At 35.5% G+C, this 16,862-nt stretch overlaps 2 protein-coding genes and 1 long non-coding RNA gene across 3 annotated transcripts in view; 1 reads left to right on the forward strand and 2 right to left on the reverse strand.

Moving 5' to 3' along the window:
* LOC307169635 (SLAM family member 5-like) overlaps positions 1-16,862 on the reverse strand; it is a gene marked incomplete at both ends in the record, with an annotated part of 281,304 nt that overhangs the window by 170,162 nt on the left and 94,280 nt on the right. The gene's annotated exons all lie outside the window — the stretch shown is intronic.
* LOC307169832 (uncharacterized protein) lies at positions 1,507-7,318 on the forward strand. The gene is made up of 7 exons (XM_079890665.1): positions 1,507-1,831; positions 2,029-2,355; positions 3,750-4,079; positions 5,628-5,951; positions 6,281-6,369; positions 6,479-6,525; positions 7,213-7,318. The coding sequence occupies exons 1-5, from the start codon at positions 1,780-1,782 to the stop codon at positions 6,358-6,360; spliced, it is 1,113 nt and encodes a 370-aa protein (XP_079746791.1). The 5' UTR covers positions 1,507-1,779; the 3' UTR covers positions 6,361-6,369; positions 6,479-6,525; positions 7,213-7,318.
* LOC307169909 lies at positions 12,209-16,610 on the reverse strand. Its single transcript, XR_013823244.1, has 3 exons — positions 16,431-16,610; positions 16,235-16,299; positions 12,209-12,891 (listed from the first exon to the last, which is right to left on the reverse strand). It is a non-coding gene; the product is annotated as an uncharacterized lncRNA (long non-coding RNA).

Here is a 16,862-nt window from a genome sequence, read left to right on the forward strand (position 1 = left end):
CACGGGTCCGAGGGCCCTTTCATCGCTGCTTGCAGCTTTAATTTCATTTTTTTTTAATGTAAACTAAAATTAGATCAAGCCAACTTTAGTGTGAGCCTGAGGCTCCATTAAATATTAGCCAATGGGATGTCGATTCAGTAAAAAAATGTCCCCCAATAATGCAATAATGCTTTTTTTCAGCATAGTGAAGCTTCTCCCAAAAAAAAAAACGGCTTCTGGTCTCCTTCCCTGTGTATCACAGTATTTGCGCTTTCTTTTTTCTTTTATGCTAACATTGCAAGAACCTTGCCTTCAATTGTGGCTCTGTCAATACGCCAATTAATGTTTCCTCTTATTTAAAAAAAAAAAAAAAAGACGGTGAGGCAGACGTCTCGGTTTCTCTCTGATCAAAAGCATGATGGGAAACGACTTGCTGACGACACAGCTTAATGTCATTGGTTTAAAGGTGCAGTGTGTGATTTTTAGCGGCATCTAGTGGTGAGATTTGCAAATTGCAAACAGTTATTCACTCACTTCACATCCCTCAAATTTCAAACTCGAATGAGAAGCTACGGTGGCTGACGTAGGATCGGAAGATGTCATTGTCTGAGTCAGCAGAGAGTAGCAAGTCAAGCAATGAGGTTTCTTTATATTATATTTTATATTAAATTATATTTACTTAATTATTCAGTAAAACCACATGTTATTGCGATTTGTTATTTTTACTTGTTCATCATTGTGTTAGTCTTTTATTCACTAGCCGGTTTCCATGCTAGTTAGTATAAGATAAGAGCTATGGATAAGAGCATCAAAGCAGCTAGGTAAGGGGAAATAGCTAATGTTACGATGTCCGAGGCGTCGTTCAGACTGCATGTTTTTCTCCACGTTTGCAGAGTCAGGGACAACCTGAGTATTCTGCTGCGTCTTTTTCTGCTGCTTCTCATTCAAGTTAGTGATGAAACACGCTCTGTAGCGCTGTTTGTTCGCTGTCGGCTACGGTAGAAACATGACGTCACGATATGTCGACCTTCATAGAAGTGGGGTGCCCGCGGTTATGTAGATATAAATTACTCATTCTAAGGTAATAAAAACATAACGGTTCATTAAGTAAGGTCTTTATACACCACTGAAAACATAGTTACGGATCTTATATTGCATTTCTGTTAATATCCTCAGAAATATCACACATTGCACCTTTAATTATGTATAATGTGATGTATTGATCTCTTTTAAATGTTTGATTTTAAAACTCTGATATCATGTTATAAATTGTGTGAATATTCCCAAATTTTCTGACAGTGCTATGTCTGTTTCGTATAACTGTTGTCATATTTCTAAATAAAATTATTAATCTAAAAAAAAAAAAAAAAACATAAAATAATGAAAAAAACACGTTTTTCGAATGGAATAAAATAGCAAATGCTTTGGATGTCTTATTCATCATATTTATTTTCACATAAAAATAACGGAACCTAAATCCAGTTATGTACAGCAAGCAGCAACACAGCGCATGAGCGTGAATCACGCGAGTGACGCGACATCAGCATTTGATGTGTCTGATCCACTTCTACGAGAGAGATCTGCATGTCCGTCGAGGCTGCTCTTTTTCTCTCTTCTCTTCACTGCAGGGCGAGGCTCATCTCAAACGAGCCCAACCGCCAATCACAACAAACAGAAGCTGAAAAAGACTTGTTTTGTACAGTTTAAAGGACGTTGGACGCAGATTACTTTCAGTTTCACTGGTGAAACAGCACTTTTACGACACCGAATCTGCTGTTATTTTATGTAAACTTTGTGAAAATGCAGAATGTCTCAAATATGCGCTCATTGCGCATTTATTTACTTTTGTACGGTAAGACATTTGTAGGTTATTATTTCTCTTGTCTCTTAAGGATAACGATGAACGAAGCAGTTTAGTTCATATTCGCAGGAAATTAGTTTAATAGGCCTGTATGTATTTTGCTAGACCATTCTAAAACATTTATTTGTTACAGTCTCTTTTGATTTGTGTGTTGTTGTTTGGCTCGTAACTGTTAATTTCGTCTTCAGGTATTTATGGTGTTGGTACAGATGGAGAGTCAGTGTCTGTGATGGAGGGAGATTCAGTCACTCTAAAAAATCTTATAGAAAAAAAACAAGAAGAAGAAATGATATGGTGTTTTAATAACATTCGCATCGCTGAAATCACTGGAGATCAGAGTAAGATCTGTACAGATGTTCAGTGTAAAGAGAGATTCAGAGACAGACTGATGCTGAATCATCAGACTGGATCTCTGACCATCATGAACACCAGAAACACAGACTCAGGACGTTATGATGTATGGGTCTCCAGCAGAAACCGTGGCGGTGGAGAATCCTACTCTATTGTTGTCCGTGGTAAGTCGTTGGTTTTAAAGTCCCCCTGTAGTCAATAATGTTATCCCTTAAAACTTTTTTTTTATTATCACCAAAATTACATGTGACCCTAGACTACAAAACCAGTCACATGGGTACATTTTTTGAAATTGGGATGTATACATAATCTGAAAGCTGAACAAATAATCTTTCCATTGATGTATGGTTTGTTAGGATAGGACAATATTTGGCCGAGATACAACTATTTGGAAAATCTGGAATCTGAGGGTGCAAAAAAATCTAAACATTGAGAAAATCTCCTTTAAAGTTGTCCATTTATGTTTGCGATTGTGCAGTATTCACTCACTAAAATAAATATTTTATATATTTACGGTAGGACATTTACTAAATATCGTCATGGAACATGATCTTTACTTAATATCCTAATGATTTTTGGCATAAAAGAAAAATCGATAATTTTGACCCATACAATGTATTGTTGGCTATTGCCACAAATATACCCGTGCGACATGTGACTGGTTTTGTGATCCAGGGTCACATATGTAAACAGTTTTTTCCTATGAAAAAAAAAAAATATTCATGCCTTTAATTAGATTGACTGTAACTCTACACCCTCGCTTCCTGGATATGTGGGTTCATGAATATGCTGATTATCCCTCCACTCACTCACAATAGCTCAGATCGCTGGATGTCATTTGACTCTACAGTGAGCAGCACTTGCAGAGATCCACTGGCTTTACTTTTCTGTAGTAAACGACACATTGCACAATGGCAAGTGGAAATACAGGTTTAATTCAAGCATATGTTTTAACAAGAAACTGAAATAGAAGTAGTGGGAGACAGTATTATACAGGCTCCTCTACAAGTCGATGTATCAGAATGGTAATGCATTTTATGTATCGCTCTCTACAACGTCGGACAAATAACTGTAATTAATATGATTGGCCTTTGGATTGAATACATTGTCTAACAGCTAATAATGTGTGTTACACAAACCATGTTCTTGTTCGCCATCTCAGTCTGCCTTCTAACAATCATCAGATACACTTTGAACAACTCAGAACGTCAGTGGAGAAAGGCATTTAGTTCATCATAACATCATAATACACATCATAAATTAGAAAAATAGAAAAAAATTCTGAAGTATTATCTTGGATAGCATTCATCTATGTAGTATTCATGAATTGTATGATGTTCATTATGTTAAATAAGATCATTCAGTATCATTCATGTGTTAAATAAGATCATTCAGTATCATTCATCATTCATGTGTTACATTGCAATATCGGAAAAAAAAAGTGCTGAAACCTTGGCTGGTTTAGTCCAGTCATAAACGAACTTTTCATATTCATGTTGAGTAATTTTTTGCTCATAGGGGCTTTTCTTTTCTTCTTCTTCTTCTTCTTCTTCTTCAGGTTTTTCTGGAGTTGATAAAGATGAAGTGTCAGTGATGGAGGGAGATTCAGTCGCTCTAAACACTGGTGTTAAAACAAACCAACAAGAAAAGATTAAATGGTATTTTAATGACATCCGTATAGCTCAAATCACTGTAGATCAGAGTAAGATCTGTACAGATGTTCAGTGTAATGAAGGCACTGAGAGATTCAGAGACAGACTGAAGCTGGATCATCAGACTGGATCTCTGACCATCACAAACACCACGATCACACACACTGGACTTTATGAACTAAATATCATCAGCAGCAAGACCAGCATCATGAAGAGATTCAGCATTGTTGTTAATGGTGAGTTGCTATGTTAAAAAAACAAGAACTGTACATTTAAATTGCATCAATAATGTGTTTAGTGATATTTTGCAGTGACATTAAGTGATGATTTTTTTTTATGTGTAAATTAATTCACATTTATTCACGTTTACAGTTAAAGGGGACCTATTATGTCACTTTTTACAAGATGTAATATAAGTGTCTTCAGAATATGTCTGGGAAGTATATCAGCTCAAAATACCCCATAAATGATTTATTATACCATGCCCTAAATGCCAATTTTTGGGTGTCTGAATCTTTAAATGCAAATGAGCTGCTGCTCCTCCCTTTCCAGAAGAGTGCTGTGCCTTAACAGCTCGTGCCTCGGATACTCTAGCAACAACAAAACAGGAAAACAAAAATGAATGACAGTGAAAATACCACTGATATACTGTATGCTAGAGGTGGAGTTGGACACTAATGAAGGAGAGACTCCAGCAGAAGTAGAACCTCTAGAATGCATCTAAATGAATGAATGGTTAGTTGATAAATTGATAAAACGGAGAACATTTAGACCATTTTCCACTTATCATGGGCGTGGCATAATCCTTGAGTTACGTCATAAAAGACAGTAGACATACAGAATATACACTTCATTTTCAGTCTCGCACACAGTTGAGTGCGCAGACCTCTCAAAGTATATTCCTTGGCCGTGAGCATAGAAAGACGCAATGTCTAGAGATCATCTATAGTGCTTTTGTTTTCAAGCACTCAAGTCACTCGCACGTGCCATTGTAAAGCCTGTGTATACCTTATTTAAACTAATTACCCCCGCTCAAGACCAGCAAGTTTTTTGGGCCGAAATTTAACCGATCTTTCCAGCCTAGAACCCCCTTTTCAGCAGTGGAAATGTGCTGAATGGTTAGAGAAAGGACACAGATGAGGGCTCCGCACCGGAAATATGAGGTGAATTTTGCTAAATAATAATAGTGTAATGTCAGTATAAATGGAAGATGTTGTTCGACAGTGATAATCGAATCATAAGTGGTTCTTTCTGTTAGTCCCTGGTTCTTTAAGGGGCGGGGTTATAGCGGGGTCAAGTGACAAGAGCGAGGGGAGAGCATGGGAGCAGGAAGACAGAGTGAGTTTAACAGCCAAGGCAGCACGTTATATCTCTCCCTTCATGTTTGTACGGCGTGGGTTATGGCCATAAGAGTAACCCTGCAGTTCTTGAATAAAGCCTTAGAAGGAGGAAGAATCCGTCTGTTTACTTTATAGTAGCGAAACACAACAGCGTTTCTCAGAAATCGTTTACTGCATCTTTAAATGCAACTGTTATTTCATACTATGTGTTTCATTATACTGTGCGTTTTTTAGTTCACTTGGAATCTGAACTGCTGAGGATTTGTTGAAAAACAACTATGCAAATTGTTTTTTATAAGCACTGAAGGTCAACAAATGGGAAATAGCATGAGGAATTAAAACAACATGTTTTTCAATTTCAATTTTTATATCAGCAGTTCTTGATATTGTGTGTTTTGTTAGTTTTAAAAAGATAATACAATCATCTGTTGGTTTGTGTTTCAGGTGTTTCTGCTGCTGAACTAGATAAAATGAGAAAGTCAGTGAAGGAGGGAGAATCTGTTACTTTAGATCCTGGTGAAAAAACAACAACTAATTTGATTATGTGGTATTTTAATGACACTCTCATCACTGAAATCACTGGAGATCAGAGTAAGATCTGTACAGATGTTCAGTGTAAAGAGAGATTCAGAGATAGACTGAAGCTGGATCATCAGACTGGATCTCTGACCATCACAAACACCAGAAACACAGACTCTGGAGAATATAAACTAGAGATCAACAACATCAGATTCAGCATCATAAAGAACTTCAGTGTTACTGTCATTGGTGAGTATCATTAAGTCACTCAAATCAACCCAGTAAATGTTTTCATTGTGGCCTCTTTGAAAAAGTGACTTGGACTCAATATTAAAATATAATTGTGATCATCTCTATCACCCTAACATGCACATCAGGTGTACACAATAACATAAAAAATACAGACAATTATGAATGCTGTTTCCTGTTCAGCTCACCGTGATGCTGTTCTTCTAAAACCCACCAGAATTGATCAGTTAATTCAATGTGATAGAAATGATGACCAAATTAGCAGACACGTATATTGGTAAAGTTTTTTGTTTCAGTCACTTTGTTAGTAATAATAAGTCTGTCTTCAGCAGTTGTAGCAGGAATAAATGCTGTTGCTGTTGCTGTCCTGCTGTTGCCCTGCTGTTTGTTGCTGCATCTGCTGCTGTGATTTACTGCTGTGAGTATTACATACAGTTTATGTAACAAAATGAAAATGATTATATTTATTGTAAATTTTAATCTTTAGAACATGTAAATATTTTGATTCTTATTCTAATGAACCAAAGTATTGTGTGCTGGCAGCGCGGACAGCAGCAGGAATACCAATCCTCAGGTAAGATATATGAGCACTGAATCTCCCTGCATAAAAACTGATTCAGATCTGTGAGTTTGCAACATGTTTGAGTGTTTTTTGTAGTTTAATAACTCACTCTTCCAGACTATGCTTCTCCCATACTGTTTTACTATACAATAAAGATGAATACGTGAACACATTTTATGTTATTATAAAATTACAATAATTTGCATTGCTATCATTATATAATCATTATATTTATTTACCATATAGGCTGTCATGACCCTAGTATCAGGGTGTAATATAAATGTTTCTTACAAGTGAACTCCCAAATAAACTAAATGGCAAAAAAATCTGAAAACAAAAAGAGCAACTTTATTAAGAAAGAAGGTTAGAGTACCAGTACTGTATTATTCATATTCACCAGCATTTTAGATGTATAGGCTGTTTAGGAAGATGGTTTCAACAAAAGCTACTGTATTTTTACTGTGCGGAGGAATGTTTGGCCTCTTTTATGTCAAGAGATCAAATACATTTTCATGTCATGACCCCTTTAAGAGAAGCATCCCACAATTAAGACATGTTGTTAAAAAAAAAATTTTGTAAAAGAAAAGCACCATGCATTACTCAAATATCAGGTGAAAATATCAGGTTAGTATTTTTGTGTTTGTGTCAATGAATCTTCAGTCCCATTCATGTCTTTTACCTTCTGTTATTCTGTTTTAGGCTATTACAGGAGTGAGGAGGACCCTCAAGATAAGACTCAGTTGACGGATACGACTGAGCCTGCCAATAAGACAACACAGTAACATTATTATGTTTGCTTGAGAAATCCAACATTCTGATGTTACTATTTAAAGGGGACCTATCATGCTAAATCCACTTTTTTAGCCCTTAAATGCATTTTGTTGTATATTTTTAGTGTTTAGAAGTATGGTAAATTTGAAATTAGTCTCTTAAGGTGTTTCGTTGATATCTTTATATGCTGTTTTGGCCTTATTTTTCAACCTGTTCCGATTTTTCTATTCTCTATGATGTTTTGTGAACAATTACGTCACAGTATTTGCAGCGGAACTGCCAAATAAGGACATCGAATACAGGTGTGGTGAAGTATCCGGCCACTCTATAGTGATGGGTCCGGGCTGAGGACCCAAGCAATCCGATTGGTTCAAAGTACGTTTTATGGGTAATCGCTTTAGTGCCTGGTTACAAATCATACAAAATCACTTTATTATAGAAGACGTTTGTACTACGTTATAACGAGTCATTAATGTATTTAATGTATTTTAAATTATACGTTTCATATACTAGTATTTAACCGAAGCTATAGATTGTGAAATTAAACATTTCTCGTTGTTAGTGTGTTTTTTAGTTAGCTTAGATAGTAGCATAGCATGCAGCTAACATTATCCGATGATCGTGCTATGAGCTTTACCTGATATTACTGCACTGATACTGCCTTACCGTATCGCGAGAACAGATTTAGATCAGGCATATACTGGCATACTAATTGGGTCCTCAGCCCGGACCCATCACTATAGAGTGACCGAATACTTAACCACACCGGTGTGGTGAATAATACGGTTACTTCGGTGTGAATAGTCCAGGCGTAGGACCCAAGCAATCCGATTGGCTCAAAGCACGTTTTATGGGTAATCGCTTTAGTGCCTGGTTACAAATCATACAAAATCACTTTATTATAGAAGACGTTTGTACTACGTTATAACGAGTCATTAATGTATTTAATGTATTTTAAAAGTATACGTTTCATATACTAGTATTTAACCGAAGCTATAGATTGTGAAATTAAACATTTCTCGTTGTTAGTGTGTTTTTTAGTTAGCTTAGATAGTAGCATAGCATACAGCTAACGTTATCCGATGATATTACTTAAGTTTCTGTGCCGCTAGATAATCATATCTCTGCTATCAAACTACAAAAATGGCCGAACGGGGTGGAGTTGAACCGAGTGTCACCACTGCAGACTGGAGAGCGGGCGGGGTTTGACGTGTCTCATTTGCATTTAAAAAGACCGCACCAAAACGAGTTGCTCTCAGACGCACATCAGAAAAGGGGTAGATAAGGGGCCTGTGGAGCTATAATAATGAGGAATTCAGACCCAAGCATTACAGTTCCGCTTTATATAGACCACAAATGAATGATTTATATGTAAAAAGGAACGATTTAAAAGCATGATGTCTCCTTTAAGCTCTTCTTCTTCTTCTTCTTCTACTTCTTCTTCTACTACTTCTTCTTCTTCTTTGACTAAATTTTCTCTTTGTTTTCTAGCTACATCCACCAAACTCTCCTACTGTTCTAAATAATCAGACTTACGGTTTTCCTAAAAATGACAATCAAAACTTTAAGAAATCCCATAGATTTACATTGACAATTAAGCCAGAGTTCAAACTCAAACTGTCAAAATTCTCATTTAAACTGCCAGAAACCCATTATACTCAATTAAGCTGCCATTATATGTAATATTTAATATAATATTTAATGTAATATTATGAGCCATAAACTCATTTAAGCTTCCATTCTATCTAATTATATCCAAAATTCTAGCTTTTAGAACTACTTAACTAAAACATAAAACATATATAAAACATATATTTCAAACATATAAGCTTTAAACTTAAGTTAACCCTAATTCAAACTTGCCTGCTATGTTTTCTCAAGCCATCATCAAAGTTACAAACTTTCTTATTTAGTTAATTATTTAGATTCTTTCAAAAAGAGAACACAAAAAGATGAATGAGAGAAGAGGAACAGCAAACACTCACCACCACACTCGGTAGTGCCACAATACCAAGATTACACTATTAGGTACATACTGAAATATCACCTCAACACCAGTTTCAACTAATGCAAATTCAAACTAATTTGCTATAATTCAGTTTATAAGTCATTTAAATAATGCATTAAAAATGTAGTCAAACTATATATATATATATATACATTGGCTACTGTGTATATATATATATATATATATATATATATATATATATATATATATATATATATATATATTAGTGCTGTCAAAGTTAGCTTGTTAATAACGCGTTAATGCAAAATCATTTTAACGGCACAAATTTTTTTTTAATAACTATTATAACCTTCCATTAATCATATTAACGGCACTAATTCTCTCTCTCTCTCTCTCTCTCTCTCTGCGTCTCGCGCTGCAGAGAGGAGCAGCGCTTTAATTCAGTTAAACACAGATATTATGTTGCTTCTCTAATTTTACATGCAAGTATAGCCGAAATCACAGCACAGATATTGTGTTTATCTTATGTGTATTTGATTTAATCAGACGATGGCTCGATTATCAGGATTTTTGTGCAGAATAACATCTTGGAAGGGAGAGCTGGTTATGTCTTAATGGGTCGCGTTTCAGTCACTATTTCATATTCATTCCATTGTTTGACAACTGAAACAGTAAAATATACCAATGAAAACAATTTTATTGAGGATTTAGCTTCATTAAAATGGGCACAGAGAGAGACAAACTAATGTAATAATAAATGTACATTTAGCATTTTCAGAAGAGCTGCCATGGCATGCAAAAATCTAAACATGTTTGTGTTAGTAAATTGCTCAGTGCAAAGAAAGAGAAGTAATAGGAATCTGGTATTCTTTGTTCTTTCTACATATGTCTAATAGACATGAACAAGTTCTCTGAAAAACATCCATAGACTATGACCTTTGAAACATGTCTCGTCTTCATGCTCTATGTTGACTATGGTTTCAATAATAAACATACATTTGCATAAAGCATCCATATTTATCCATGCCCATGTTGATTAGAGTATTACAAACTTTAAAAGTATTAATTTAAGGTACATTTCGAACAAATAAAAAATGTGTGATTAATCGCGAGTTAACTCATGACAATCATGCGATTAATCGCGATTACATTTTTTTATCGATTGACAGCCCTAATATACATATATATATATATATATATATATATATATATATATATATATATATATATATATATATATATATATATATATATATTATTATTATTATTATTATTATTATTATTATTATGTAAACGGTGCTTGAGGAATTCAATCAGTTAGCTATAAAGTAAGAAACAAAGTAATGTGTTGGCAGCAATAGAGTGCTTTGTTTTTCAGTATATAGGGTTTATTGAAGCGGCTAAATTGATCCAGACAGGAACAGCGAGACATTTCGTTAATAACTGAACATGAATCATTCAAGATGGATATTTTGACCAAGTAATATCCAGCTCTTCAGAGAGCGGCTGCCAGTTAAATACTCAGGTACTGAACTGAGTGTGTACTACTGATTCTGGTAATGTTTACTTACAATCTTCACTATTGTCAATTGGCAACACTAGAGAGAAACATCCCTGATGAAAACAGCAGCATGCTGTTGTCTCTGATAATCACGTTACTTTAAACTGTTTTCAGCTGGAATCCTTTTATTTATGTTTAAGTCTATGAAGAACTTTGTGTTTTTGTTGGTTTGTTTGTAATGGCATAGCTTTGTGGTTAAAGAAAGTCAGTTAAAATCCTGCAAGGCTTCATCAATGAAATATCACCATTGTGTCCTTGATCAAACTCTCAATCTCAGGAACTGAACCTGTAACGGAAGACACTGTGGATAAAAATGGCAACAAAATGCCAAATTGTATTTTCATTTGCAACATATTGTTGTTTTGTATGTTCCATACCTGTTACTGGCTGCTGTGCAAGCATGTTTACTGGTATTAAGCATCTGAATGATGTTTTAAGCTTTTCACTTGAATACTCTTGTCTGAACAAAATACTTGCAATTGTACAAATCTCTGTTTCTTAAGTTTATCCTGTTTAATTTTCTTGTTCAAAGAGCTCATTGTCTTACAGAACATCATCAGATCTCTCTGAACTCTGAGATCTGGGGTTCCCAAATCAACTGCAGGATTTAGCATGGTGCACTTTATCGCAAATGTTCTCAGAAAAGTAATGTCAGTGTCATAGAGTACTATGATAGGCCTCAGAAAAACACAACCTCAGTAGAAGAACACAGAACTTGGGTGTCTTGCACTTTGAGTGGAATATTTTAGACCTTTTTTGTATTGTTTGTTTAGCTTTGCAATAGCAAAGGAAAATGTGCTTTAAAATGTTAGCCCATAAAAATACTATTTTATTTTCTGTAACAATGAAATGTGATTAATGACATTAAACAAATCTGTCTCACTCATTACGGCTGAAATCTGTGAGTTTGTTATCAGAAATAACTGAACTAAGCTAATCATTTATAGAGTGACTGTCTCTGTACATTACTTACTGATGGACTAAATGTTCACCTGTTACATTTTAGGATTCTACTTTTGACATTTACTAAAGCTAGCTATAGATGTACAACTCGATCTTTAGCAATATGACCAGTGTCTAATCAACTGTGATTTTAATCAGTTTTTATTTCATCTATTTATATTGGAAGAAGATGAAGGCTGTTCTTGGAAATCTGAATTCTTAGGTAAGGTTTCTGTGACAGTATTCACATTGCATGTAACTGAGCGTTATGAATTTGCTTGCATAATATTAGTCAGTTTTTGCTGTGAACACCACTGTTTTACGTTGATCTCAGCGCTATGATGCTGCTTTAGCTGATTTTACTCAAACATTCACCATTTATCAGTTTAATTAATATCATAAGACTGATGACCAAAGCAACAACAAAACAAAAAATCACCGGAGAGGATGGTAAACATCACATAAAGCTGATTTTATAAGATGTAAATATGACATCTGGAACAGCAGCATCTCTAGAGATGTTATTATAGAGATGTGATTCTCTGCTTTGGACACTAGAGAGCGATGATGTGATTGTGTTACATTTGCTAAAACATCCAGCAGATTATATTGTGTGATACTGTAAATGCAAAATGCAATGATACATGTATGCAATGCAGTTAATATCCTTTAAAAAAATTAAAAAATAAAACAAGAAGAGTACATGACAGGCATAGAAGCACAGTGAAGGGTGGAATCAATATTTACTAATGAAAGTTATGTATATTTCTGTGATAACCCAGACAGAAACATAGTGTCGGCCCAGATCCGGCCCACATCTGGTGCGTGTGGAATTCATGTGTTCCAGATGTGGGCTGGATCTGGGCTGACACCATGTTGCTGTCTGGGAAACTAAAAAAAGAACATTTTAGTTGAGTTAATGGATGATATGCTATTGGGGAACCAGTAAATTATAACAAAATTTCAGACATTACAATAACACACACACACACACAAAAGAGTGAAAACGGAATAAATGTGAGCAAAACCAAAAGGTGTGAGACCAGATCCAGTATGAACTCTCATCAGTTCCGCTGGATAAAGATCATCATCGTTTTTTTGGGATATTTTCATACACAGACTCCGTTTTTGATTTCTGAAAGGAAACACAAACTCTGTCAGGAACCTGCTAATGCGACGGAAAATTAATAACAGACCAAGGTTTCTATCTGAATAACCTTGTTATTCTTTTAATAAAACCTTTTAAAACTCCAGATAGATTAGTAGAACTGAACATAATTTCTATTATTTTTATTCCAAAGGAAGATCTTAAATGCTGCTTTTTTATTTTTAATATGGGAATCAAATACAGACATTTTTTTTTACTACTACTACTACTGAAAGATGCTAACATAGATCAGCAGGAGGAAATGACATCAAACATCCCATTCATGACTTTTTAACCAGTTAAATCATCAAACAGTTGAAGTTGTGCAGGTTTGCAGTCTCTGCTCTGAGAATGACTGTCTTTCACTCTAAAGCAACAGCAGACACTTGTTGCAGAACATCTACAAAGAAACCAACGTCTGCTAAAGCTGCATCTCAGCTCAGATAATGATGAACCGCAGAGACGCTGCAGATCGAGGACACACTTCAGCACAACATGAGTAACAACTCTGTGTCCTACTTTCTCTAAAGACAACCTATAATGGTATAAAAACTGGTTTTGTATGGGTGATTTTAGAATAATCAAACCAACAGTCAGAAATTAGTAGGCATAGTCCACTGGCTGCAGCTGAGCTAACCCTAACCCGCATGGCTGGTGTAAAGGACAAACGTTTTTAGCCTACATGTAGGCTATAATAGCACCTCATTTATAAACTATGCATATACAAAAAGAAAACACTTTTAGGCCTACTTTCAGGCAGAAAGCAGCACATACGTATGTAGCCTATTGTTTTTCATTGGTGGTTGTCTTTTCCATGTCGTATTCGTGTCAGCACTCCGTAAAGAGACAATCTGCACTGTTGTTTAAAAAATTCATTCTTAATGTGCTCAAAAAGTATGAACAAAAAATAAATCAAACATGGGAACAAATTGGCCATGTGAACTTGCAACAAACACATTTGATATTATGTGCAGCTTTTAAAATGGGACGGCTTTTTAATCTTTAAATAATTTACGTAAATTATAGCCTATATGTACATTTTTTGTCTCATTTGTATCTAAATAAACTATTTTTTTAAATGTTATGAATTGTAGCCTATGCTATATAGACTAAATGATTAAATAACATTATTAACCCATTTAATCCCACCGGTCACAATAGTGACCGTAAAAAAGTGTTTCATTTCTAAGGCTATAAAAATGTTACTGAATGATCTATCAATGCATTTCCAGCAGATATTGAAATAATAAAGGGTCTCAATGAAATATGTGCAGTTTCGCATGTTTACTGTAAATTGTCACATGACCAGAGCTGTTTATTTCCTGTTTGCGCCAAGAGAAGAGGATGCCAGCAAGAAAGCTCCCAAAGAAAAGGGTGCTAAAGTATGTTAACATAAAGATAGGACATAGATTTTTGGTACATATCATGTTTAAGGTGTCTAGTATTGATATATGCATTTGCAATTACTCAACTTTGTTTAATGTGTTCATAGAACTCACAAACATGTCAACGGCAACAATAGTGACCGGTGGGATAACCCATTGTATCTACATACTAATACACATAGGCTAACTGTTCTACCTTACTATCTACCTAATTTTACACACACACAGACACACACACACACACACACACACACACACACGGTCACGTCTCTTCTGATGTCTGATCTCCACACACACACACACACACACACACACACACACACACACACACACACACACACACACACACACACACAGACACACAGACACACACACACACACACACACGGTCACGTCTCCTCTGATGTCTGATCTTCACACACACACAGACACACACCCACACACACACACACACACACACACACACATACACAAAAACACACACACCCACACACACACACACACACAAAAACACACACACACACACACACACACACACACACACACACACACACACGGTCACGTCTTCTCTGATGTCTGATTTCCACACACACACAGAGAAACACACACAGAAACACACACACACATACACAAACACACACACACACACACACTCACACATGGTCACGTCTCCTCTGATGTCTGATCTCCACACACACACCCACCCACACACACACAGACACACAAAAACACAAAAAAATAAAAAACATACACACACACACAAAAACACACACAAACACAGTGCATAGGTCAAATAGACCTATATTAAATCAATACAATGGTTGATACAACACAGTTTCCCACCGGTCACAATTGTGACCGATCATAAAACACACTTTTTCACACACTTTTCCATGAAAATTTAAAAAAAATTATTATTGATTGTTTCAAAGGGATACTAATGACACATGATTTGGATATTTTTGTGTCTGGGAAAAATTTGGGATTAAATGGGTTAATAATCTTAATGACATTCTAATAATAAAACATTTATAATCTTAATGCAAATCTAAATAACATTATAATATTAATTTATGATCTGCCTAATAATGTCTAAAAAAAAATATGAGCGTGAGCTCTTAAAAAACGCGCAGTGATCCGCGCGATTAACTGCGCGTGATGTGTTGAGACTCGTTGTTGTGGAAATAAAAAGACACCAAAATGCAATCACGCGCAGATGAGCTTCTCTACTTGTGAAATTATTTTTTATTTATTCTATTATTAATTGCCACAGTGCAAAATCCTTGGACAAATAGCCTACTCACGTATTGATTTGATACGGAACGATCCTGTAGCTATTTTACGGAACGAGTTAGCTATGAGAGTCACTAAACAAGCTACAACATCGCACCCACGTTTTAAACAGATTTAGGCCTACTAGTCTGTGGATATAATATTTCACTTGGCTTGATATGACCAAAGAAAAAAAAGAAGAAGAAGTAGAAAGTTTCCAGTCACTCACTGAATGTGTTTAAATGCACGTTCTTAACCAGACATGCGTGAGGTCATGTAAACCCGTTCACTTTAGTAATGTGAATGTGAGTGGTGACTGAGGCTGTCAGATATAATAGTTTAGCAATTGTAATATAGGCCTATTACATTTACTGAAAAAAAAAATCAATTTTAAAAACATTTTCTATGTGCTAATGAATTGGTTTGTGTTAAAAAACAAATTACATTGCAAAATTATATTCCTCTAAAATGGAAAAACTATTTACACTGAGGTGCAAACAGTAGGCTTAGTGTAAATAGCATTTTTTTTTTTTAAACTCTCATTTTGATCTGCTCTGAATGTAACAATGACAGTTGAGTCTATAGGCCTAACGCCTCTGTTCACTGACCGTCTGATGCTGTAAACTTCAATCGACAAGGTTCAAACACACCAACTGACTGCAACAACTTCTTACCTTTTTCCGAGTTGTTGGTTTACATAATGCTGAATCTGTTCTGTCTTCCTCCTGGGTCTGAACTGCTTTAACAATAATACAGATATGTTGAAACAACAGAGTTCGCAATCTTATATAGAAATGTGTAACGAATAAATATTGGTGCTTCAGATGCATTATTTTAAGTTATTTGTAGTTAATAATTTACTCTCCTGACCTGTTTTTCTACATTTCTTGCAGGTGCAGAGGATCATGACTATAACAACAATCATCAGAGATCCAGCAGCAACAGCAGCAGAGATCAACACTATCAGAGACACTGGAGAGTGTGAAGAAGACTGTGTGTCCAGTGCTGTAATGATAAAGAAAGAAGTGAATGCATCAGTCTGATCTCCAACAGAAGACATAGATCAGGTCAGTAAACACACACATATATCATCAGTGCTGTGGTACCTGCACATGTGTGACAGAGTGTGTTGATGTCCAGATGTGTGGTCTGGTTGCTGATGGGATTGTTCAGCACACAGCTGTAGGTGTTTTTATCCTGATATTCCACCTCCAGAGGTAGAGAGAGACTGATGCTGAGATCACACACACTGATGCTGGACAATACACTGATTCCTGCGTACCAGGAGAGAGTCGCATCACT

Source organism: Squalius cephalus (assembly GCF_949319135.1).
Source record: "Squalius cephalus genome assembly, chromosome: 13".
Taxonomy (NCBI): Eukaryota; Metazoa; Chordata; class Actinopteri; order Cypriniformes; family Leuciscidae; genus Squalius; species Squalius cephalus.